A 27,506-nucleotide genomic window follows, 5' to 3' on the forward strand; every position below is an offset into this window, starting at 1 on the left:
TGGAAGAAATAAAAAACTCTGTTTGGGAGGTGGATCCAGACAGCTCTCCTGGGCCTGATGGATTCCATGGGAAATTCTTTAGAAGAGTTTGGAATATAGTGGAAGCGGACTTTTGCAGGGTTGTGAGGCACTTCTTCAGAACGGGGTTTCTTCCTAAGGGTGTGAACAACTGTTTTCTCACTCTAATTCCGAAGGTGCCGGTAGCTATGACACTGGACAAGTTTAGGCTGATCTGTATGGGGAATTTCTTTTGTAAGGTGCTATCAAAAATTATGGTAAATAGAGTTTCGACGCTGCTTCCCAGGCTGATCTCAGAGAAACAAGGTGCATTCCAGAAGGGGAAAATAATATTTGAGAATATCAGCCTTGCCTCAGAGTTGGCAAATCTGATGTATACTACAGTCAGGGGAGGAGGTATGGGGATCAAAATTGATGGTCAGAAAGCATACGACTCGCTTTCTTAGGATTTCCTCTTTGAAGTCCTAAAAAAGTTTGGTTTCCCTTAGAAGTGGATATCTTGGGTTCATGAAATCCTTGTCTCTACTAGGATTTCGGTCTTAGTATATGGGGGACCGGTGGGCTTCTTCCCTATGGGTCATCGTCTTCACCAGGGTGATCCTTTATCTCCCTTTTTCTTTATTTTGGCAGAAGAAGTTCTCTATAGAGGGTTAAGAAGCATGGTTGCGGAAGGTGCTTTTAAATCCTTGCCCGAGCCAAGAGGTGTGCTCACTCCATCCCACCTTCTCTTTGCGGACGACATTTTCATTTTCATGAACGTGTCGAAAAAATATGTAAGAAATATTCACTCTTTTTTAGATAAATATCAGGCCTTATCTGGTCAGTTTTTTAATCTGGATAAAAGTAAGATTTTCTTTGCGAAGGTGGCCCCTCATAGAAAATAGTTTATTAGTGAGTTTTTGGGTATTCAGATATCCAAATTCCCTACAAAATATCTCGGGGTGGAAATCTTCAAGGGAAGAGTCACCAAATCCCACTTGTTGCCTCTGCTAGATAAGATCAAATGTAGACTTGCAGCCTGGAAAGGGAAATTGCTCTCAATGGCAGGTCATATCAAACTAGTTCGTTCAGTTATATCGAGCATTCCTATGCATAATTTTGCAGTTTATTAGTGGCCTCAGGCATCAATTAAAACTGTAGAAACATGGATGAGGAACTTCATTTGGTCTGGCCAAATGGAAGGTCAGAAAAAAATCACTGTCAAATGGGAGGATTATTGCAAGCCAAAGAAGGAGGGAGGTCTGGGTATTCGGAAGTTGCGAGATGTTAACAGAGCTTGTCTATGTAAATTAGTATGGAAGATCAAGCATGAGGATTCTAGAATGAGTCAATTTTTCAGAGCAAGGTTTACTACTAGCGACGGCGATCTCAAGAGCTACAAGTCTTCATCTATTTGGCAGGGTCTAAAAAGGGTGTGGGACTTTGTAACCAATATGGAGAGCTGGATAGTAGGAAATGGCATCAAGATTAGCTTCTGAAAGGATCGTTGGTTAGAAAATTCCTCATTGGTGGAATCCTCTAATCTGGACTTAGAAGCGCTTACTTCGAGGCAGCTGTGGGTGACGGATTTCATTAGAAATGGTGAGTGGTGCTTTCCAAATGTTTCTTCATCATTCTTGTCTGAATCGTTTGAGAAGACGAAGAGAATATCCCTAACGAATTTAGAGGATGTTTGCCACTGGAAATTATCTTCATCTGGAGCCTTCTCTTTGGCCTCGGCGTGGGAAGAGATAAGAAGCAAAAAGGTGCCTGTTTCTTGGTTTTCCGTTCTCTGGAAAGCTCTTCTACAGTCATGGCAGGCAGTATTTGGATGGAGGTTAGCCCATAGTAGACTCCCTACGGATGACCAAGTGTGCAAAAAGGGGATTGCAATGCCTTCGAGATGTGTGTTATGTGAAAAGGTGGAAGAATCTAGTTTCCACCTTTTTATTCACTGTGAGTATATCCAGGCCCTGTGGAATATGTTCTGTGATCTATTTGGTGTCAGATGGCAACACTTCACAAGAATGGAAGATTTATTTAGCTGGTGGAAACGTAAAGCAAAATCCATCACATTCTCAAGAGTATGGCTTAGTGGCGCGGTGTTAATTCGTTATGTAGTTTGGATGGAGAGGAATATGAGAATCCACCAGGGTACCTATTGGCATCACAGGTAGCGTTTTGCTATGATTAAAGGAGAGATAGGCATGATTTCAATAGTGCACCTTGGGAAGAACTTGTCCGTAGTTGATTTGATGTGTGCCAGGAGAGTGGGAACTCCCCGTGTAATTGGCAAGCAAAGAGAAATTTTTGAAGTTCGATGGTGTCTCCCCCCTCAGAACTGGATTAAGCTAAATACTGATGGGTGCTCGCTAGGGAATCCTGGAAAGGCTGGAGCTGGCAGTGTGTTTAGAAATTACAAGGGCGAACCTTTGCTGAATTTAGAAATTTTGTTGGTGTAAAATCTAACTTTGAAGCTGAATTCTTAGCTCTCATTACCGGCCTTAAACATGCAAAAAAATTTTGTATCCAAAACCTTTGGATCAAGTTGTGGTGTTCTTATTCTCCAAAGGGCTGGTTCCATGGTTTAATCAGCAAATATGGAGGGGCGTTCTCTCTTATTTGGGTTCAATTTCTTGGAAAGTCACTCATTGCTACCGCGAAGCAAATATGGTAGCTGATTTCTTAGCGAAAATAGCAGCAAGATTTGAATCAAATTCCCCTGTCGAGGCCTGGCCCCTTCTCACCTCCAGGAAGCTGGAATTGGATGTGGCCCAACGGCCAAGATTCTGATTCACTTAGTTATTTTTTAAAGGTTTTTTTTTTTTTTTGGGTTGTTAGTCTAAGGTCTGAGGTCCTCTCCTGCTAATGGCAATGCCGAAGGTGGGGTTGATTTCCCTTCCTTAGTCTAAGTCTTGTTGAGTTTATCATTCCTCTTGTATATTCTTTCTTTCTATTAATTCAATGATCTTTAGCGAAAAAAAGAGATGCCCAAGACCTCAGCAATGTCCCTAATACGAGCATGCCTAATTTTTCCCTTGAAAAGCTTGCTTTTATCTAGATTTATTTGCTGGCCAGAGAAATCTTGATACTTCCTCAAAAAATTATTTAGGTTACGAATATACTTAATAGATGCATTCATGAAAATAAATATGTCATCTGTAAATAAAAGGTGGACCGGCAGTATCTCACCTCTAGGCCCCTGAAGGGGTTTGATTTTCCCATCACGAATGAGAGCTTGCATACCTCTGCACAGAACCTCCTCCTCTAGAATGAAGAGAATTGGAGACATGGAGTCCCCTTGCCTTAAGCCTTGCTCCACATTGAAATATCCCACAGGACCGCCATTCAAAAGAATATAGATTTTTGAAGAACAAAGGACCTGCTGAATCTAGTTCACCCATTTATCAGAGAAGCCAAAATGTTTCAACACTTGCAATAAAAAAATCCCAGGAGCTAGAATCAAAGGCCTTCTGAACGTCAAGTTTGATTCCTAATCCTCCTCCTCTGGTGGCAGAAAACATAATATTTGCTAGCTCAGAAGCCAAACCATCATTCGAGTGAATCAATTTGCCTTTTTGGAATGCCCCCTGTTCTTCTGAAATCAACATCGGCAGCAAGAAAGACATTCTTGTAGCTAAAATTTTTTATATAAATTTGCAGACAAAGTTCCCCATACACAAGGGCCGAAACTTGTCCAGCGAGATGATTCCAACAACTTTTGGGATCAAAACTAAAAAATTATTATTTAGACCAGGGGGCATGACGCCTGAGAGAAAGAATTCTCTGACCGCTTTAGTGAAATCACCTTCCACCACCTCCCAACAATGCCGAAAAAAATACCCAGGGTAGCCGTCAGCACCCAGAGAGCTATCCGGATCAAGGTCCCAAATAGCCCTCTTGATTTTAGCTGCACTCAGAATAACATCCAAAGAAAGCAAGTTGACCTCTTCAACTAAAGCAGGAATGGTGTTAAGCAGATCTAAATGATCAGAGACAGGCAAACTTTTATGAAAAGATTAGAAATAATCTACCATATAGATCGTAATCCCATCTCTGTCAAAAATCTTTGACCCATCAGATTTTTGAAGCAGTCTGATAGTGTTTCTTGCCCTTCTAATCTTGGCATAAAGGTGAAAGAATTTAGAATTCCTATCACCATGCTTCAACCAAGTGATGCGAGATTTCTCCGCTTAGAGCTTTTCATGATTCTTTAAAGCATTTAAATAGGTTGTTTTAGCGTCCGCTTCCTTCCCAAATAAATGATTAACCTGGCTTTGAGCAAGCCTCAGAGACCACTAAGATAGGGCAGTGGTTAGAGAAATCCCGTTAGAGCACTGATTGAGCACAGTCTTGGAAGTGGTTGAGCCATGCTTCATTGTAGAAACCCCTGTCCAGAACTGCAGCCACATTCCCTCTTCTCCTGTTGTTTGACCAAGTGAATTTTGGACCATGGGAGGGAATATTAATCAGTGAGAAAGAGTCTATCATAGCTTCAAATTCAGCCCCCGAACCCAGACTGAAGGACCCTGGACCACACTTTTCATGAGAAGCAAGCGTGGCATTGAAGTCCCCAACCATGACCCAAAGAGCAGCCGCTACTGGGATGGAGGCCAATTTGAGCCATAATTCCCTTCTTTTCACTCTAAAATTACTGGCATGAATGACAGCTAAGAAAACGTCATTGCTGTGCCAGACGACCTTGACAGATATTTGTTGCTCTGACTCAGAAACAATAGAAGGCCTAGGAGCCCCTCTCTTCCACATCAGCCAAAGGTTAGGAACCTTGTTCTCCCTATTATTGTGAATCAGATCAGACTCATATCCGACTTTATTAAAAAATAATGTAGGGAACACAGAAGAGTCAACCATTGGCTCTGGTAAACATATAATGTCAGGATTATGATCTACTACAAATTTTCTCAAGGCTATGCGAGATACAACCTTCTTAAACCCCCTCACATTCCAGAAGAAAACCTTCATAATCACATCGACGAGTTTGCCAACCAATCAGACCTTTTGGTCTGCTCAAAATTTGAAATTGCTTTATCTTTCCTGCGGGTGCCTGCCCCAGCAATTTCTCTCTGCGAAACTCAAACAGATAGGTCATCCGCACGAGCAATCTCCTCATGATGAAGGATGATTCCCCCTCCCTGGATGGTACTTGGCAATATTGAAGTTACTTAGCGCTCGACTTGAACTTGAGACGAAGAAGGATCCAGTTCATTGGCATCCAATAGGATTAAACTTGATGTTTCATAAAACAAGCTAAAGTTTAGGCTTCATCTAATCTATCATCTAATAATCTTTGATGTTTAAAGTTAGCATGTGGGTATTGGTTTCTTTGTTGTTTGCATGGCCATATGATAACCACCTACGATTAAAAAAAAAAAAGAATCAACTATTGGAACATTAGTGTGAACGAGTTGAGTTGATTCTCCAATCAAATTCACTGAAACTGAATGACTCTTCACTCAACCACGTGAATCTCAATAAATTCTCTTTTTCTGTGTTTAACAATCATGTTTTTTATTACCACAGTTTTTTTTTTCGCTAGAAAGTCAGAAATATGTATTAAAAAAGAGAGAAAAAAGGGGAAAAATATAATACAACCTAAGAGCAAGAATATGAGCCTCCACCTACGGCATTGCCATCAGCGGAGACTCACTTCCGCTATCTCATAAATCTAAATCTCGTTCTTCCTGCCTCATCTAAAAACAGCTCGCTCATGATGCGATGAGGTAGGATTACGTCATCAAAAGAAATCCCAGTCTTAGCTGCTTCTTTAGCCAAATAATCTATAATCGGATTAGCTTCCCTGAAACAATACGAGATCTTCCAAGAAATGTTATTTAAATAACTAAGAAGGTGGTTCCATTCCTGATGAACAAACCAAGGAATAAGCCTATGGTGGAATAGGCCAACCGCTGCAAAGGAATCAGACTCTATCCAAAGGTGATTAAAATTTATTTCACGAGCAAGAGAAATCCCCTTAATTATACTCCAAATCTCAACCGAAAAACTGTCAGTGACATCTAGAAAAATGTGATAGCAGAACAACATTCTACCATCATGATCTCTGAATACACCTCCCCCTCCTGCACGCCCTGGGTTACCCAAAGAGCAGCCATCTGTGTTAAGTTTCACCCAATCACGTATGGGCTTGCACCAATGAACTTCTAGGATAGGATTTGAGCAATAAGAGGACGTAGAGAGATGCAGTCTTCTGCATAGGGTGATGTCCTCAACCGATCTGGGATAAAATTTTTGGCTGCTAGATATAAGGTGGATGTCCCCTTTAATATTGCTAAAAATCACGTCTAAACTTCTTTTCGTCCCTTCAAAACGCCTTTGGTTTCTTTCTTGCCAGATTGCAGCCAGAGAAGAGAACAAGGCAATCACCTAAGCCTCTTTGAGGGGCCAATTTTTAGCTTTTTTTTTGCACCAAGACACCAAATCAATTATTGAAGCTTTAGAAGACCATGTCAAGTTAAAAAGACCAACAATCATTCTCCATAAGTCAGAAGAAAATTTGCAAGCAAGAAACAAGTGGCAAATGGATTCAGAATTGGAGCCACATAGGTCGCAGCGAGATGGGAAATGGATACCCTTTGCTTGAATTTGGTCATCAGTTGGGATTTTCCCATGGGTCAGGCACCAACCCAATATTGATAGTCTTGGTGGAATATGTTTGCTCCAAACAAAAGATGACCAAGGGACCTTGGATTTAGAGGACCTCAAGCCGTTCCATGCCGAATTGACTGAGAAGGTCCCCATAGGGTCTATGCTCCACACACATCTGTCCTCCATAGGGACAGAGGGTATCTTGACGGCCTCTATCCTTTGAAAAATTTCTGCAAGAAAATCAGATTGCACTGGAGGCAGCGCCCAAGACCCATCAACAATAAAGTCAGCCACAGTTTGATTAAGGTTTGAGAAAAGCTCTTCATTCAACTCAGAGAGAACCCCTATGGGTTTAGGCCCAAGCCAATTATCATTCCATAAATTTATTTTTCTTCCACTGCCATTGATCCATCTCTCATTGTCCGAAATAAATTTCCACATTCTTCTTATACCCGGCCAAATGGAAGAGCGCCTATAAGAGCGTTTAGGAAGGTCTGAATGAAATAAAAACCTTACTCGAAGCAGGCTGCTCAGCTGGGAATCTTCTGCCTTGATTGACCATGCTAGTTTGGCAATTAAAGCCATATTAACCTCACGCAGCCTTCTGATGCCAATACCCCCCTCGTCCTTGGGTTTACAAATTGTATCCCATTTGACAGTGGTAGCCTTAGAAGAGTCTATCTCACCAGTCCATATAAAATTCCTCATCCACATTTCAAGATTCCTGATTAAGGGAGAAGGCCACCAGTAAACTGAAAAGTTGTGCAAAGTCATTCCAGAGATGACAGACTTTACAAGTTCAACTCTCCCTGCCATGGACAAAAGTTTCCCCTTCCAGCCAGCCAGCTTGGCTTTAATTTTGTCCATAACAGGGAGAAGAGGGTCTCTTTTCACTCGGCCTTAGAAGATCTCAACGCCCAGGTATTTTGTTGGGAAGTTGCAGCAAGGAATTTCCAACTCTTCTGCAATCCACTGCTTCCTTACTGAAGGAATTTTCCCCAAGAACAACTTGCTTTTCTCTAAATTAAAAAACTGCCCAGAGCATTTTTGATAGATAGCAAGGAAGGACTTCAAATTTCTAACATACCTCTTGGAAGTGTTCATGAAAATGAAGACGTCATCGGCGAATAAGAGATGCGTAGGGACATCAACACCATGAGGACCCGATAGAGGCTTTATATGAGATTTAGCAGCTAAGTCACTCATGCCACGACAGAGAACCTCTTCGGCAATAATAAATAGGATGGGGGAGATGGGATCTCCTTGACGTAGCCCTCTGCTGACTTCAAAAAAACCCACAGGACCGCCATTCAGGAGCACAGAGATCCTGGCCGACTGAAGCAAGGTATGAATCCAGCCAATCATTTTTTCAGAGAAACCAAACCTTCTGAGCACTTGGAATAGAAAATCCCAAGAGATAGTGTCAAACGCCTTTTTTATCTCTACCTTAAGACCAAGATTTCCGCCTCTAGAGGTCTGCCCTATTAAGTTTGCCAATTCTGAAGCTAAACAGATATTAGTCTGAATAAGCTTCCCTTTCTGAAAGGCTCCCTGCTCTTGCGAAATAATTTTTGGCAAAACACTAGAGATACGAGAGGCCATTATTTTAGATAGGATTTTGCAAAAAAAATTCCCCATACATAATGGACGGAATTTGTCAAGAGATTTGGCTCCCTCCACCTTAGGAATTAATAACAAGAAATTATTATTAATACCATGAGGAAGAATACCTGATGAAAAAAAAACCCTTGACAGCTCTGTAGACATCGTCATGGATTATATCCCAGCATTTTCTGAAGAACGCTCCAGTGAAGCCATCAGGTCCTAGAGAGATGTCCGGATCGAGGTCCCACACCGCTCTCTTGATCTCCTCTTCAGAGGGAATGGCATCTAACATCACTTGGTCTGAATTCTGAAGAATTCTGGGAATGCAGTTAAAAATCTGAGGGTGATCCTCCAGGTCTACTTTCTTATGAAATGTCTCATAATATTCTGCCAAATAGGATCCCATCTGATCTCGAGCACTAATATCAACTCCATCCTCAGTAGTGATGCATCTAATAGTGTTTTTGGATCTCTTAATTCTGGTCATGACGTGAAAAAATCTGGAACACCTGTCCCCTTCCTTAAGCCATCTTACCCTAGATTTTTGAAGCCACAATTTCTCCTGGTTTTCCATTGCTTTCCAATATTTGGTCTTGGCATCGACTTCCTGATCAAAGAGCTGCTCAGTGAGGCCATCCTCCTCAATGCTTCTCTGAATGTTCTCTAGCTTAGCCTTGGAAGTAATCACCTCCTGATCCAGATTAGGGAAGGCTTCCCTAGACCAAGATTTAATAACAAGCTTCAGAGCCTTCAGCTTCTGCGCAAGGATGAAAGGGGAAGATCCTGAGAAGTTATTATGCCAAACTTCTTTTATCAAATCTAAAAATTGATGGTGATCCATCCAAAAAGAATTTAGCCTAAAAGGGCAGTTTTTAGGCTTAATAGAAGAAACCGAGCAGGCCATCAGGGGAGCATGATCTGATGCAACACAAATCAGCACCTTTTGAATGCAATCGTCAAAGATCTTCATCCACTCTTCATTCACAAAAGTTCTATCAAGAACCGCAGCAACATTACCCCTTCTTCGGTTATTAGTCCAAGTAAATTTTCTTCCCGAGGAAGGGATTTGGATCAAAGCTAAAGCATCAACCATGGCAGCAAACTCATAGGCTGCGCCAAGAGAGAAACTTCCTGGCCCTCGTCTCTCGTGATCGTAAAGGGTTGCATTAAAATCCCCAATAATCATTCTCGGTGCTCCCGAATCATCGAAAACTATATCCATCCACAGAGATCTCCTTTCTGCTCTGAGGCATTTTGCGTGCACCATAGAAACATTAAGCATTCTATCATTCCACTCCACTTGGATTGACAACTTCTGCTCTGACATGGAGGATATTAATGGTTTCCTTAGTCCTTGCTTCCACATGATCCAAAGGTTTGGATGCGCGTCGACCCTTTCATTTTGAATAAAATCAGTCGCGAAACCGATTTTACTAAAAAAGCTTTTTGGAAATTTATTCATAGACACCATTGGTTCGTCCAAACAAATGATATCAGGAGAGTTCTCACGGACTATCTTCAATAAGGCAATCCTAGCTGATGCCTTCTTAATTCCGCGGACGTTCCAGAAGAGGACTTTCATGGACGCCTAGATGATGGGATTTGGTCGACTCTAGCTAGTCGACCCACTTTCTGCATCTGTTTTCCCTTCTTTCTTTGCATTCTAACCCAGCCTTGCTACCCCTCTTCCCTTGCCACAACCGCTGAATCTACCATTGCAGCCGCCTCGTGAGCATCGTCGCGATTGGCACCATCATGGGTGGCAACTCGCGTACTCCTGCGTACAGTCTCAAGGTGGTGATCACTGGCATCAGGGCTGCTGCCAATCCAGGATCTAGAGGTCTAATTGATAGGATCTTGGGTATGTCCAAGATCCATACCCACTTCTGCCTGACCCGCTTCAGTACTCAAACCGAGCACAACCTCCAACTGAGGATCTCCATGCAAATTGTTTGCATTTTCAAAATTTAAAATCTCATGTTGATTTGAAATCCTATTACTTGTGGAAAGAGAATCCACATTGGAGCCCAAAGGAGAAGGTCTCCTTGATGGAGGCATCATATCCTCCCTAGGAGTCTCAACGCCCCCACTTGCCAAGTTTAAGGAACTTTCCAAAATAGGAGAGTCCTCCCTGTCACTTCCTCTCTCCACCATGGTCGGTTCAGCAACCCCCAAAGCCTCCTCCTTACCACCGTGTAAGGTGGCCTCAGCTTCACCGGCATGATGAGCATCACGATGCTGAAGTCCACATGAGGAAGAAAATGTGGAAGGCACCATTGTTCCCCTAGGAGAGTCATTGACATATACTGCTCTTGGGACTCCTTGATTAGGCTCCATCCGACGAGCTCGCGAATCTGCTATCTTCTTCTCTTTGCAATCAGATAGGACATGTCCCACTTTTTTACAAAATCCACATTGCCCCATTAAATCTTCGTAGAGCAATTTCTGCTCAAACCAGAACAAGTTTACAGTTCCCGGTTGCCGTCGCTCTACCTAAATTTCCTCAGGTCTTGCAAATCCCGCGTTCATCTCCACTAGGACATGAGCATAGTTCCCATACATTACATTCTTCGTGCGATGATCAAGAGCCACCGGATTGCCCGCAGCCTTAGCCATTGTTAGTAACACCTTCTCGTGCCAGTATTCTAATGGCAAGTCTGGAAACCTCACCCAAACAAGATTTTTTTTTACTGGTTTTTCATGTATACTGAAATCCGGGCACCAGCGTTGAAAACGCACGAGCTGTCCTCCCACCTTCATAGGACTTCTCTTCCAAATGGATGCCATGTCCGCTTCTTTCTCAAACTAAAAAATGCTAAACCCTTTACCCATGGGCACCATCTTGATGTGACCTTTAAGATTCCAGGATTCGCGAGCTTCTTTGCGAACATCATCCATAGAGAGGAATCAAAAATTAAGTCTACCGATAAGGGCATATCGATACCTCCCTAGTCGATCCTCATATGCATCCTGAGGTATAATTACCTTTGTTGAAGTTCCTGCATGAACAGGGTCAGGGAGATCGTCAACTTCAGGCAGGATGCTCCCTACAGCCTTAGCATATGTTTTCTTAGGAATCTGGGCAGCAGGTTGTTCATTACCACCATCCACCACGAGGGAGAATGCGGCAACGAGTGGTTCCTTCCCTTGATCGCCTTCTTCCACCTGAGCACCAGTTTCCATAATGTTGTCCGAAGGATCAGCCTCCTTGGATACATTCAGCGTCTGAGGTGGGTTACATATAGCACTCCAGAAGTCTGTGAGCCAAAGCTGGTTGCCCCTCTCCAGTGGCCGGCCTCCACCAGGGTCATGACCAGACTCAGAGATCAGAGCATTCATAGTAAAGATCGAGAAAACAATTTTCCCATATATTGAATTATCGTACCCTTAGTGTTTTAATTTACACTCTTTGAGGAGACAATAAACAAAACTTGAATTCTCGTACCCTTAGTGTTTTATTACCACAGTTAAGCATCACACAAAAAGTTACCAATGTCAAGAGTGTTCAGCCTGAGGTGACTTTGATGAGAGAGGAAGAGGAGAGATTGGAAACCGGGCCAGAATTTTTTGACCTTGTCGGAGGTCGACCGCCTGATAGAAGTAAACAACGGTTGATCACTAATTTTTGGAGCCCTACTCCCAACCATGGCTATGCGCCTGTTGAGAAGACCGATAGGGTTGCGAAACCTAGAGAAAGAGTGCCTGAGGAGTTTAGGCCTCTGAAGGGTGCAGCAATGGGGGGACAATGACCTGGAGGAGAGGTTGAAGGTTGTAGATCCTATACTGCTATGTCAAAGAAGGTGCTGCCAAATGTGGATGACCTTCCAGAGCCTATCCGCACTGGGCCTCTGACCAAGGTGGTGGTACCACAAGAGGCCTATAAAGAGAAGCTTCAAACGTTCTCTTTTTTCCCTGATCAGAAGGGCAAATTTTAGGTTCATCTCCATGGATGATATCCGTCGTGACTCGGCAAAGTTATGGAACTTGAAGGGGAAGGTTAACCTTGCTCCTCTAGGGAAGGGTTTCATTTTCTTCTACTTTGAGAGGGAGGGGGATATGTCATCGGTATGGAGGCGAGGACCCATAAAAATTGGGAAACAAGTGACCAGATTTCAGAGGTGGAGGCCAGAATTTAGTATCCATGATAATCACACCCAAACTAAACTAGTCTGGGTTCATTTCTCTGAGCTCCCGATGGAGTACTGGCATGAAAAAATCCTTCTGACAATGGCCAAAGCTGCAGGGAGGCCTGTAGCCTTGGATCGCAGAACATTGAATGGCACCATGGGCAACTATGCCAGAGTCCTCGTCGAGGTCGAGTTGGTCGGATCCAGGGTGGAGGAGATCCAAGTGGAATGAAGGAAACCTGGTACAGACATCATTTTCTAGTTTAAACAGTGGGTGATGTATGAGGACGATCTCTCAAGATGCACCTTATGTAAGAAACTGGGCCATTTGGCCAATCAATGCCGAGATAAGAGGGACGAAAGAAGGTTTGATGCCTAGAATAATGGTAGCTTTGTCGGAGATGACCAAGTGCATGGTAACCTTGCCGAAGTTGGGAGAGAAGGGTTGACTGCAAAAGCTGCCAGCCCTAGTCATGTGAGGAGTCCCAGATTGGTAGGAGAATATCTCTCTCCTATGGTTATGGGAACTTTGAATCGGGATACGAATTACTTTGTGGAGGGAGATCTTGTGGTTGATTTAGACCTAGAGAATATTTCCAATTATGGGAAGATTCTTTCAAAGGATTTGGGAGGGCCGAATTCAAATACTAATCAACGCAGGGTGGATATGGAGCCGAATATGGTGGATAATCCATTGGGCGAAGGTGAATATGGGTCGGGCCACATCAATACGGTATCCAAAGGGGAATCTATAGAATCTTTGGAAGGAAGCGAGTAGGGAGAGGACGCTGCTACTCCAAGTTTTGAATCCCACTTAAAGGAATCTCTTGCATCTTGGAACTTAAGTCCTCGGTGTAAAGTTAACTACCATGTAGGTCGTGCTGGTCATGGAACAACTAGAGGTGGTAGAGGTGAGGAAGGGGTGGTGTCGGAGCATATTGTAATGGGCCTTTCACCCACCCAGCTAGTGGGAGGCCGTGCTATTGTTCACCATCCAGAGGTTGCTGCTATTGATAATGCATTAAACCGCGCAGAGGAGACGGCAGCTAGGAAGGGAAAAGCTATCATGGAAAAGGAGCAGACAACTAAGTCAGCTCATCAGACCCATATCAAAAAGTGACATTATAAAGCTGCTCTTCTGGAATATCAGAGGTATAAAGAAGGCTTCTAGAAAGAATGCCTTACGTGTCCTTGTGAAAGAGAAGGATCCTGATATTCTTTGCATTGCGGAGCCAATGATCGAGGTAACTAATTTCCCTAATTTATTCTTTAATAGATTGGGATTCTGTTGTAATTTTATTCATAATAATCGGGGTTGGAAAGGTCCCAATTTTATGGATAGATTGGGATTCTATTGTAATTCCTACAATTATTGCTGAGTCAGAGCAGCATATTTTGGTTACTATTACATGGGACTCAATAACTTCTCAGATCTCTTTCATTTATACGAGTAGCTTTTGAGCTGAAAGAAGATCGTTGTGGATGAATTTGATAGCTGATTCACCTCAATCTCCTACTCTATGGGCAATAGTTGGTGACTTTAATGCAACCTTGCAATTTCATGAGAAGAGAGGGCCGGGCAACTTTAGTATGGGGTCGACAGCTGAATTTGGAGCCATGGTTGATGCTTGTGCAATGGCTCAAGTGCCTTCTTCTGGAATGAAGTTTACTTGGTCCAACAACCGTCGCAGAGGTAATATTTTCACAGTATTGGATAGAAGCTTCTACAATGATGAATGGATATCTCAATTTCAGGATTGTGCTCAAACGGTCCTTGATAGAATTGCCTCAGATCATGCCCCTATTATGGCCACTTTAGCCATGTCTCAGAGACCGACAAATAACCCTTTTCAGTTTCACTAATTTTGGATAGATCATACAGATTTTGAGAATGTGGTTAACTCATCTTGGAGTGAATGGATTTCAGGGAACCCTATCTTTGTCCTCATGCTCAAGCTGAAAAAATTAAAAGAAGTTTTGAAAAATTAGGCTAGGACCTCCTTTCCAAACATTGATAGAGCTCTTGAAGATGCAAAAAAAAACTTAAAGCAGGTGCAGCTAGACATTGAAGCCAATGGGTTAGATGACCACTCTTTTGCTATGGGAGTTGATGCAAAAACTTCATTGATTAAAGCCTTGGATTTGCATAAAAAGCTATGGGCTAAAAAGGCTAAAATCAGATGGATGAAGCAGGGGGATAGGAATTCTAGATTCTTCCATTTGGCTGCAAAAATGAGAAGAATTTAAATACCATTAGATCCCTCAAGAAACAAGATGGGACCATTTTGGAAGGCCGCGACCAGCTGGGAGACTACATTGTGCAATTTTATGAGGATTTCCACAAAGCCACCCCAACTGTAGATCATGTGGACCTTCTTGACTCCATTCCCACGGTTCTTCAACAAAACGACATTTTTTTCCTGGATTCTATCCTGGGTGATGAAGAGATAAAGAAGGCAATATGGGAGCTCGACCTGGACAGCTCTCTAGGACCATATGGCTTTACAGGAGTTTTTTTTAGGAGATGCTAGAATATTGTTGAAAGGGAGGTATGTTCTATAACTCGCCATTTCTTTAGCTCTAGTCATATGCCTAGAGAGATAAACAACAATTTCTTGGTGCTGATACCTAAAGTGGAAGGTGCTTCCTCTCTGGACAAATTCTGCCCTTTATGCATGGGGAATTTTTTTTGCAAGATCATATCAAAAGTGATGGCTATGAGACTTGAAAAATTCCTTCCTCGTCTGATTTCAGAAGAACAGTGGGCTTTTCAAAAAGGGAAGTTAATTCACTCGAACATCAGTCTGGCATCAGAGCTTGCTAATATGATGTTTGCTTCTACAAGAGGGGGTGGTCTTGGCTTTAAAATTGACATTAAAAAATCTTATGACACTATTTCGTGGCATTTCCTGTTTCTAGTGCTTTATAAGTTTGGCTTCTCTGAGAAATGGGTTACGTGGCTGCATCAGATATTGATATCAACTAAGATATCAATTATAGTCAATGGGGGCCCACAGGGGTACTTTGATGTGGAGAGAGGCTTAAGACAAGGGGACCCTATCTCTCCTTTACTCTTTATTATTGTGGAAGAAGTTTTGTGCAGAGGGCTTAAGTCCTTGATTCACATGAATAAATTGAAGCCGCTTCAGGGTCCAAGAGGCGTCCCTACCCCTAGTCATATCCTCTTCGTAGATGACATATTTATCTTCACCAATGCCACCATGAGGTATGTTAAAAATTTAAAAGAATTTTTGCTTAAATATCAGGAATTTTCAGGCCAATGTATGAGTTTAGAAAAAAGCAAACTCTTCTTGGGGAAAATCCCTCTTCCCAGAAAGCAGTGCATCTCTGACATTCTGGGTATACCGGTGTGTAATTTCCCTACAAAATATCTTGGAGTGGAAATTTTTAAGGGAAGAATAAAGAAGGAGGCCTTGTTTTCGATCATGGACAAGGTTAAGAGTAGACTGACAGGTTGGAAAGGTAAACTCTTGTCAATGGCGGGGAGGGTGGAATTAGTAAAAACGGTTATCTCTGGAATGCCTACCCATAGTTTCTCAGTATACTGGTGGCCCACATCCCTCATTTCTCTGATGGAGAGATGGATGAGAAATTTTATATGGACAGGGAAGATTGACACGGTGAGGTCGATCACTGTCAAGTGGGACACCTTGTGCAAGCCAAAGGTGGAAGGGGGTCTGGGAATAAGGAGGCTAAGAGATTCTAACAAGGCCATACTCTGCAAACTTGTCTAGAGAATGAGAAAGGAGAAATTGATGCTGCTTCTTTTCTCAGAGGTAGGTTTGTCAAGAAAGATGGAAGAACTCTTAGAGGCTGTCGCCCCTCCTCAACTGCCTCAGGAATCAAAAAAATGTGGAGCTTTGTGGATGACAAGGAAAGATGGATTATTGGTAATGGTCAACTTGCTAATTTTTGGAAGGATAAATGGTGGGGACAAAGATCTATAATGGAGGAGATCAACTTAGATAATTCCAGTTCTCTAATCACTTCTGCTATAGTGGGAGATTTTATTAGAGAGGGACAATGGCATCTTCCAGAGGTAAACGCTCCTTTGCTTAAGCAGATTTTTAATCAGATAAAAGAGATTAAAATTCCCTATGTGCAGATGGAAGATGTAAGTGTTTGGTCTTTAATGCCTATGGGGAATTTCTCCACGGCGTCAGCTTGGGAGGACATCAGAAAGGAGTCGCCTAAGGTGCCCTGGGCCTCGTTAATTTGGCAAAAGGACTTACCCCCTAGATACTCTATTTTTGGATGGCGTCTGGTTCACTGTAAGCTTCCTACAGACGAGATCATTAAAAGCAAAGGTGTATACTTGACGTCTTGCTGTCATCTCTGTGGGATGGCTGAAGAAAATATCGATCATATTTTTCTTTAGTGCCCCTTCTTTATTTCTATATGGGAAAATTTTTTTTAATTGTTTTGGGATTCAGTGGAAAAACCAGGTGTCCATTGCTAGCTTCCTGCTATGGTGGAAGAGAAGAGCTACTGGCCTCAACGTTAAAAAGCCATGGAAGATGGGAGTTCTGATAATTACTTATCATCTATGGTGGGAGAGAAATAAAAGAAGGCGTGAGGCTAAGGCAAGACAGGCTAAATTTATTTTTGAATCCATCAGACAGGAGCTGATTCTCTGTCATGGCGGTTCATGCAAAGAGGTTAAGGCAGTTTCGAATGTTATGTGCTGCAGGAAATTGGGTTTATCAATTAGTCCCTCAAATTCTTCTCCACCTCTTGAGGTGCACTGGTGTAGACCCCCCCTGGCTGGATAAAGATCAATGTGGATGGCAGTTCCTTGGGTAACCCTGGTAAAGCTGGAGCAGGTGGTGTGTTGCGAACTAGTGAAGGCCAGGTTTGTGACTCCTTTAGCATTTTCCTGGGTATTAAGAAGATATACGAGGCTGAGTTTGAAGCAGTCTTGGAAGGGATTTCAATGGCACACGCTCATAATGCTACACGAGTGTGGATAGAATCAGACTCGGCGTCTGTGGTGTCTGCGATTCAATGAAAGCAGATCCCCTGGTTTTCTCTCCAAAAATGGATTTCTTCTCTTCATTATTTGGAATCCATTTCTTGGAAAATAACTCACTGCTTTAGGGAAGCTAACCCCATTGTAGATTTTTTAGCTAAAAAGGCCTCTAAGGCTGGATTGTCTGAGATTTCGGTGGTATTTCCTAATCGCATTGTAGCAGAGCTTGAGAATGATGGTGCGAATAGGCATAGATTTAGATTCTGCTAGGTCGCTCACTTGCTTTCTCTGCTGATGGCTTTGCCGAAGGTGGAGACAACAAGTTGGCCTAGTGGCTTCAGCCATATTTTTTTTTTCTCCTCTTTGGATGTATTTTTCCTTCTTAATAAAATTACCCTTTTACAAAAAAAACAATCATGTTTTCAGCTTACATATATAAAATGGTACTAATAGTATCAAATCATCAGTAATTAAGTTTAAATCTAAGGATTAGAAATGAATATAAATGTATCAAGGGACAACAACTTCGCAGAAACTGAATATTCTACTGTTCTTATTTTTGTTCATATAAATACCCTTCTGATCTCAAGCTTCTGCTGCTTGAGAATTGACAAAGATTTTGGGACAAATATGGAAAGGAAGACTTTTGTATTAAAGGATTGAATGAGAAGAATTACAAATTCTATTGCCTCACTCGTCGGGGCATAAAGGAACTAGATGTGATTTCTTCAATTTAATACAGAAATGGGTAGGGGAAGATTCGATGTGTAACAGTTGAATTAATTAAAATTCCCTTTCAAACATTTGGAAATTATTATTCTTATGCCCCTCAGTCAAGATGGTAACCATCTTGACTCTCTTATGGTGGATAACCCAGTTGGCAGCGGGTATAGGTCTAGATCCGATCCAGGTGATTCTGAATATTTCTCCTTAGAGAGAGAATCACAGTTCTCTGTGTAGGAGAGGGAAGAAATGCTGAAGTGTAGTAAGGTGATGAACCTAGGGGTGAATGAGACCGAAGAATTGGCCTAGATATCCCGCACCCTGCGCCCTTGAAAGTATAGAGTGATGTATGCTGGTACTCGCAGGGGTCAACATCATGCTAGAGGTGGTATCAATGGCCGTGGTTAGGAATGGGGTAGTGAAGACCATGTGATCTCGGGAATGCAATCTTCCCACATTGAGGGTGGAAGAGTGATAACTAAGCACAAAGAAGTTGCCGAACTTGACAATGCAATTGTCAGGGCAGAGGGTGATATTATTTTTTTTTTTTTTTTTTGCTTGAGGATTATTTCATTAAAAGAAGAAAAAGACTTCAAAAGAACAAAACTCAAAACAAACTCCACTAGTCATCCCAACTCCCACCTTCGGCATTGCCATCAACAGGAGAGGGAAAGACTCAAACTAAATAAATCTGAAGTGCGGTCTTCTATCGGCATCCCTAGCAAGAATGTCCACTATATGAGACGGAAACACCACATTTTTAGCTGTAATCCCATACTTTGCTGCATCTCTGGCCAAGTAGTCAGCAATCGAATTCCCTTCTCTATAATTATGAGAAATTTTCCATCTAATACTATTCAGATAAGTCTGAAGAGACATCCATCTTTGCAAAGCAAACCACGACACTTTTTTTTGTTGAAGCAAAGTCACCACCGCACTCGAGTCTGATTCCACCCACAGCATTTTAAATCTCATATCTCTCGCTCTTATCAACCCTTCCATCAAACCCTCCATTTCTGCTTCAAAGGCACCAACCACACCTAGAAATGTTTTATATGAGCTTAGCACCCTTCCCCGCTAATCTCCAAATATTCCTCCTGCACTAGCCTGCCCTGGATTCCCCAAAGAGTTTCCATCAAAGTTAAGTTTAATCCAGTTGACGAAAGCCTTACACCAAAAAACCTCCAACGTTTCCCTGTAAGATCCATCCTGAATAGGAACACCAAGGCGTCTGCAACATAAAACATCATTTGATGTTTTCACTTCTCCCTTTGTCGAAAGCTCATTTCTTCTAATGTCTTTCACAACCATAATAGAAACATATTTTGCCAATCTTTCTTTGCTATCATATTTCCTACCGTTTCTTTCCCTCCATAAGTGGTCTAGAACTATTCCAAAACTCATTGACCAAGCCTCCTTACAACAAACTATTTTAAGCTTTCTTTTCCACCATTGAGCAAGCTCTAGGAGAGATGACTGATTGCCCCTATGAAGTTAAAGCAATCACAAACGTAGCACTAGATTTCTCTAGAGAAAGAGCATGAGATTAATAGGTGATCCAAGGATTCCTCCTCCACTTTACACAGCTTACATTTGGACACCAAAGGAACTGCTCTCTTTTTAACCATATCATCCGTTGGGACCTTTCCAAGAAAAACTATCCACACCAGGGATGAAACCCGAGGCAGTTGCTTTTTACACCAAATTAAGGAAGCCCAAGGCACTATTTGATTCTTCTTTCAGATATACTCCCAAGCAGATTTGGAGCTGAATTTCCCATCAATAGTCAAGCTCCACATACACCTATCAACACATTGAAAATCTAGAATATTTATAGTTGATATAGAATCAAAAATACCTCTCATGAAATTGGAATTCACCTCAGGTAAACACCATTTGAAATCCTGAATGAAATGATGCACCTTCCCTTCCAGGTCCAACTGATCCTCACCATCCACACCATCTTGTAGACCCGCCTCACCCACCCAAATGTCCTTCCACCAGGCCATATGGACAATCTACCATACCCTTTCTTAGGTCTCCCTTTTTTATCAAGAAATCTGGCCCTCAGGAACCTACTAGCCATTAGGTCTTCATGCTTTATTCGCCATGCAATTTTACATAGCATGGCTTTGTTGACATCTCTTAATCTCCTCAACCCAAGGCCCCCTTCCTCCTTAGGTTTGCAACACTAATCCCAGTTGACCACAATTCTTTTCGTCGAGTCTATCTCCCTCGACCAAACAAATTTACGCATCCACTTTTCTAGAGTCTCAATTATAGGCGCAGGCTACCAATAGACAACGAAACTATGCGACGACATGCCTATGATCATTGATCTAACCAGCTCCACCCTACTAGCCAGGGACAATAGTTTACCTTTCCATCTTGATAACCAATCTTTCACTCTGTCCATGATTGGCATCATTGACTCCTTTTTAACTCTTCCTTTGAAAATTTCCACCCCCAAGTACCTTGTAGGGAACATACAAAGGGGAATCCCTAACTCCTCCGCAATAGAATGCTACCTCTAAGAAGATATATCCCCGCAAAAAATTTTACTCTTCTCTAGATTGATTTTCTACCCAAACTCCTGATACTTACTAAGGAAGCTCTTTAAATTTTTAACATACTTGATCGAAGCATTTGCGAAGATGAATATATCATCCGCAAAAAGACTATGAGTAGGAGTGATCACCCCACGAGGGCCTTTGAGTGGTTGAATCATCTTCTCACCCACAAGCAATGAAGACCTCTACATAACACATCCTCTGCAAGGATGAACAACATTAGCGATAGGGGATCCCCTTGTCTTAGACCTCTCTCCACTCCAAAGTACCCAATCGGACCACCATTAAGGAGAACCGACACTTTTGCAAAGGCCAACAACTGATGAACCCAAGATATCCAGTTTTTAGAAAACCCAAACTTCCTCAGCACTTGGAACATAAAATCCCAAGAGATTGTGTTGTAAGCTTTGTGGATGTCAATCTTCAACCCCATTCCACCCCCTCTGGAAGTAGAAAACAACATGTTTGATAGCTCTGATGCCAAGGAAATATTAGAGTGAATGATTTTGCCTTTTTGAAAATCCCCTTGCTCTTTAGATATCATACGAGGCAGCATCCCTGAAAGTCTTATCGCCATAATTTTTGAGATAATTTTACATAAAAAAAAATTCCCAAACATAATGGTCTAAATTTATATAGAGAGCAAGCCCCCGCAGTCTTAGGAATTAACACCAAAAAATTACTATTAATCCCATATGGTATAATTCCCCTACTAAAAAAACCTCTAATAGTGTTACAGACATCAACATAAATAATTTCCTAGCATACTCTGTAAAACATACCTGGGAAGCCGTCCGGACCTGGAGAACTCTCAAGATCAAGCTCCTAGATCACCCCGTTGATTTCATCATTGGAAGGCATCCTATCCAACCTCCATCTATCCACATCTTCCAAGACTTGGGGGATGCAATCCAGCATGCCCAGATAATCCATAGTGGGGGAACTCTTTAAAAAAATTCTCATAATAATTTCTTATATAAGTCTCCAACTGAGGCTTCTCAGAAATTACCTGACCAGCACCAACCTTTAAGCTTGTGATTGTATTTTTCATTCTCCTAATTTTTGCTGATATATGAAAAAATTTGGAACTTCTATCACCCTGTAATCTCCATCTAGATCGAGCCTTCTCAGCCCAAAGCTTCTCGTACCCCTCCATTGCCTTCAAATGTCTCGATTTTGCATTAGCTTCCTGAGCAAACAATTGATCATCCATGCGTTTCTCCTCAATCTCCATCTGGATCTCTTCTAGCCCCTTGAACGGTTCCTGCACTTCCAAATTAACATTAGGAAAAGCACCTCTTGCCCACTCTCTTATATCTCCCTTGAGCCATTTAATTTTTTGACTAAAGACATATATGGCAGATCCACTAATCCAGACGTCCCAGGATCCTTTCACAATAGCCAAAAAATTCTTGTGCTCTGCCCAAAATCTTTGAAATCGAAACGGGCAATTAAGAGGTTTTACAAAAGCCTCAGACACCACCAATAGTGGGGAGTGATCAGACGCACCACAGTGCAGCACTCTCTGATGGCAATCCTTAAAAACCATGAACCAATAATCTAAGCAAAAGCTCCTGTCCAGCACTGCAACTACATTCCCCCCACGCCGGTTATTAGTCCAGGTAAACTTACGCCCCTGAGAAGGAATTTGGATAAGGGAGCACCCATCAACCATTGCTCCAAAGTCAGCTGCAGACCCCAAGTTAAATGATCCTAGACCTCATTTTTCATGAACCTGAAGAGTCGCGTTGAAGTCACCAAGGACCAACCAAGGAGTGCCTTCGCCTGGAGCAGACATAGCTAAGTTAGTCCATAGATCCCTTCTCGCAGCCCTGAAATAGTTTGCATGCGCCACTGACTAGGCAAAAGGCCTCTGCTACCACCAACACCTTAACGATACATGCTGATCAGAAAAGGGGATTACATCTGGCTTTCTCAAGCCTCTTCTCCATAAAACCCACAGGTTCGAGACCTTATCGGTCCTCTCATTATAAATAAAATCCGTATCAAATCCAATACTATTGAAGAAATTTTTGAATCTCCACCATAGGTTCTGCTAAACATATAATATTAGGAGCCTCCATCCTAACCAAATTCCCTAAGGCCAAGCCACCAGCCTTCTTCTTGATGCCACTGATATTCCAAAACAACACTATCATAATCACTTTTTTTGGAGTGCCAGCCAATCAGACTTATGAAAAGTCTACTCTTGGGAAGCCATGTTCTTACCTTTCTATTTCCTTCTTTCCTCCATGCTGCCCTCCATCTCCAGAGCTTGATGGCCCACTGCCCCCACATCAGAATGATGAACAACCATGGCTCCATATGAGTATTCCTACTACGTAACAACATCTGAGCGAGTCACCCTATGAATGAAACTCCTTCCACCCCATCTACCGCCACCCCTACCTCTAAAAGCATATGTGTTAGACCCTCTCTAGCGGCTTCAGTCTAAGGCTGAGCATCTTCCCAATTATGAGAAGACTCCTAAACGTCCTCATTGTAGAGTTCATTAGGGTCGAACCCTGGTCCAAGAATCGCTTCATCATCTGCTCCAGCTGTGGATCCACTATCTTGAGCCGAATCAGGGTCATTTGAGACTTTATTCACCTCAATATTCTCCTTATTAGTTTCCAAATTAGGACTCTTCTCAAAAGGAATGACAATTTCAAACTCTCCCTATGTTTGGACTCCTTCCATTTGGGATGGAATATTCTCCCTTGAATGAGAGTGAGATAAGGAAGAATCTCCCCTAATGTGGGAAGGAGATTTTCCCAAATTGGAAACTAAATTTTCTAAAAATTCACCACCATGATCAGCCTTTGTCCGCTTAGCACCACCACTCTCCTCCATGGCCGCCGCCACTAAGTCTTCCTTCTCTCTAGTATGATCAGAGGGAATTTTCCTCTCCCTACACTCAGCAAAGGCATGACCAACCTTTTGTAGAAGCTGCATTTGTACAGATCATATTCATGTATTATTATCTGTTTGAACCAGAATATCTCATCTGAACCAAGTTGTTTACTTTCTACATGAAGTTCCTCCACCCTTCTAGCCCCTATCACCACCTCCACTTGGACTCGCGCAAAGTTTCCCATTGCAACCAACCTTGTACGTTTATCCAAAGCCACTGGCCTCTCCACCCCCTTGGCCATTGAAAGAAGTATCTTCTCATGCCAATATTCCAAAGGGAGGTCCGGAAATCTGATCCAAATAAGCTTGGTAGGTTTGTGCACTGAAATGACATCAAAATCTGGTTTCCATCATTGAAAACGAATGAAGTGACCACGAACTTTTATCAGATTCCTTCTCCAGATGTTAGCCATGTCACCTTCCAACTCAAATTGAAAGAGGATAAATCCTTTCCTCATTGGAGATAAGGCTAATCTTCCCTTCAGATGCCATCCTTTAGTAGCAACCTTTTGAATATCATCCATTGATAGAAATCTAAAATTGGTCCTACCTATCAAGGCAAATTTAAACCTAACCAACCTCTCCTCATATGCCTCCTGAGGAATGACAATCTTTGTTCTCGACCCAGTAGTGATTGGTTCTGGAAGCAAATCTACATTAAGAATAGCACTTCCAACCACCGATGAAAAAGTTCTCAAGGGAAAGGATGTAGCAGAGAATGGTCAGACTGGTAAGTCTGACTACCAGTCTGACCACCAGGCTGCCTAAAAAAGTGATCTTATGCAGATTCTCTTCTGGAATATCAGAGGAATTAAGAAAGCGGTTGGTAGGCGCGCCTTGAGCGATTTAATCAAGAAGAAGAATCTTGATCTTTAGTGCATTGCAGAACCGATGGTGCCTGTGAGTAACTTCTCGAATTTATCTTTCAATAGGTTGGGCTTCTTTAATGATTTCATTTACAATATTAGACCCGATAGAGTCTCTAATCTTTGGATTATTTGGAAAAGAAATATAGATGTTCCTGTGGTGGTTTCTAATTCTAGATATTTTGATATCTCTGAAATGGGATCTCAGCCCTATGCAAGTTACATTTGTCCATGCTAGCTGCATCAGAGCAGAGAGAAGATCTCTATGGATGAACTTGGTCATGGACTCCCCTCACTCCCCTACGTTGTGGGTTTTGATCGGTGATTTTAACCCTACTTTGTACTCCCATGAAAAAAGTGGGCCTGGCGTATTCATTCTGAGATTTACCACAGAATTTAGTGCTATGGTGGATGCTTGCTTCATGGCTCAAGTTCCCTCAATTGGAAGGAAATATACATGGAGCAACAGCAGGAGAGCAGGAAATGTTAGCGCTGTGCTTGACAGGAGCTTTTGCAATGAGGAATGGCTGGCTAAATTTTAAAACTACTAGCAGAAGGTTCTGCCTAGAATTGGTTCTGACCATACCCCTCTGGTATTATCTTCTGAGGTAAGCCTACACCCTTACAACTACCCTCTCCGTTTCCATCAGTTTTGGATGGAGCACGAAGATTTCAATAGGGTGGTGATGACTTCTTGGTCTGAATGGATTTTGGGGTCTCCCATTTTTGTCCTAACATCCATACTTAAGTATTTGAAAGAGGTCCTGAAGACCTAGGCGAGGTCTTCCTTTCCCCATCTTGACAGGGTGTTGGATGATGCGAAGAATTCCTTTTCTCTGATTCAGGGCTAGATTGAGAGAGATGGTATGAATGAGCATCTTTTTTCTCTGGAAGCTGATGCAAAGATGACCTTGATCAAGACCCTGGAGAATCATGAGTGTATATGGCTGAAAAAGCAAAAAATAGATGGCTAAAATTTGGGGACAGAAATTCCAATTTTTTCCATCTTTCTACTAAGATGCGAAGAAATAAAAATATGATTAGATATCTCAAAAAGCTAGACGAGGAAATTGTGGAAGGGTAAAATCAGCTGGGAGAATTTATTGTTGACTTTTATGAGAGATTCCACAGGGCTGCCCCTATGGTGGAATATGTGCAATTAGCTTGGACTCGCTCCCAGCAATTATTGGACTGTATTCCAAGGATCCTAAACCAGGCTAACTACTATAGCTTGGACTTGCTCCTAGGGAATGTGGAAATTAGCAAGGAGGCGTGGGAGCTTGACCCAGACAGTTCTCCCAGCCCCGATGGGTTCTCCGGAGCATTTTTTCAAAAAATGTTGGGATTAGGTTAAAAACGAGGTGTGTAATGCTGTTAGATGGTTCTTTAGCATGAATTCTATGTCTAACAGGGTGAACAATAATTTTCTGGTCTTAATTCCCACATTGGACAGTGCAGATACTTTGGATAAATATCACCCCCTCTGTATGGGAAATTTTTTCTGCAAAATAATTTATAAATTGATGGCTTTACACTTGGAGTCTCTCCTCCCTAGACTGATATCAGAAAAGCAAGGAGCTTTCCAAAAAGGAAAATTGATCCACGATAATATCAGTGTGGCCTTTGAGTTGGCCAATTTAGTGTTCTAAGTGACTAGAGGGGGCGGCCTTGGTTTGAAAATAGATATCAGAAAAGCTTATGACACAATTGCTTGGAACTTCATCTTCTAGGTTTTGCGGAGGTTTGGATTCTCTGAGTAGTGGATTCGTTGGCTTCACTAGCTTCTAATTTCAACTAAAATATCAATCCTGGTGAATGGAGGTCCTCAGGGATTTTTTGGGGCGGAACGTGGTCTTCGTCAAGGTGACCCCATATCCCCAATGATACTTATTATAGCGGAGGAAGTGCTTTCTAGGGGATTGTCGCAGTTGGTTCAAAGCAAAGGGTTGAAGGCGATTAATGGGCCTAGAGGAGCTCCTACGCCTAGTCATATCCTCTTCGCTGATGACATATTCATCTTCACCAACGCCTCTCTAAGGTATGTTAGAAATTTAGAAAAAACTTGATTCAGTATTAGGACTTCTCGAGGCAGTGCATCAGTTTAGAAAAAAAAAAAAAGCTCTTCCTTAGCAAGATTTCTCATGCTCCAAAGCAGATCATAGCAGACACTCTGGGAATTCAGATATGCTCCTTCCCTACTCAATATCAGGGGATCAAGATTTTTAATGGCAAAGTGAAGAAGGAGGCACTCTTACCTGTGATGGATAAGGTGAAAGGGCAGCTGGCTGGTTGGAAAGGCATCCTTCTATTGATGGCAGGGAGAACGAAGCTAGTTCGTTTAGTTATTTCTAGCATTTCGAATCATAGCTTCGCTATATATTGGTGGCCTTCCTCGCTTCTCGCAGTGATGGAGAGGTGGATGCAGTACTTTATTTGGACAAGAGACGTTATGGAGTGGTGGGGCCCAATTTCTGTGATAGATGAAATTTAGACATTGGTTGTTCCTCCTCTCAGCTTTAACGCCAAGGTGGGGGAGTTCATTAGAAATGGGGAATGGGCCCTCCCTCAGGTGAATTCGGAAGAGCTGAGAAATATCTTTAAGAAAATCCAGAAGGTGACGCTCCCTGTAGATATAATTGAAGATAAGTGTATTTGGAAATTGGCACTTTTGGGTTCTTTCTCTACTGCCTCGGCATGGGAAGACATCAGAAAAAAGGGGTCAAAAATTCAATGGTGCTTGCTAGTGTGGCCAAAAAGTCTTACCCGTAGGTACTTTGCCCTAAGGTGGCGATTGGCCCATAGGAAGCTTCCTACAGACGAGCAGATCAAAGGCAGGGGACCTCCCTTGCCTCCAAGTGTGTGCTCTGCAAGCAGGCTGAAGAGAGCACTGGTCACATCTTTCTTAGTTGTGCTTTCTCTTGTTCGGTATGGAAAAAATTTGTTGAATTTTTTTATGTAGGCTAGCAGCAGCATCAGGTGATGGATGATTTGTTTTCATGGAGGAAAGACAAGGCCCATGTAATAAATCTAAAAAGTCTGTGGCTTATAAGTTTTTCTATTTTGGCGGCAAACATTTGGTGGGAGAGGAATA

At 42.2% G+C, this 27,506-nt stretch overlaps 1 protein-coding gene across 1 annotated transcript; it reads right to left on the minus strand.

The window, feature by feature from the left end:
* Nucleotides 1-8,329: 8,329 nt before the first annotated feature.
* Nucleotides 8,330-9,808, minus strand: LOC122059150. The gene has a single exon (XM_042621836.1). It carries the CDS (start codon nucleotides 9,806-9,808, stop codon nucleotides 8,330-8,332), a length of 1,479 nt encoding a protein of 492 aa, XP_042477770.1.
* Between the last annotated feature and the right edge of the window lie 17,698 nt (nucleotides 9,809-27,506).

This window comes from Macadamia integrifolia, chromosome 13 (genome assembly GCF_013358625.1).
Source record: "Macadamia integrifolia cultivar HAES 741 chromosome 13, SCU_Mint_v3, whole genome shotgun sequence".
Classification (NCBI taxonomy): Eukaryota; Viridiplantae; Streptophyta; class Magnoliopsida; order Proteales; family Proteaceae; genus Macadamia; species Macadamia integrifolia.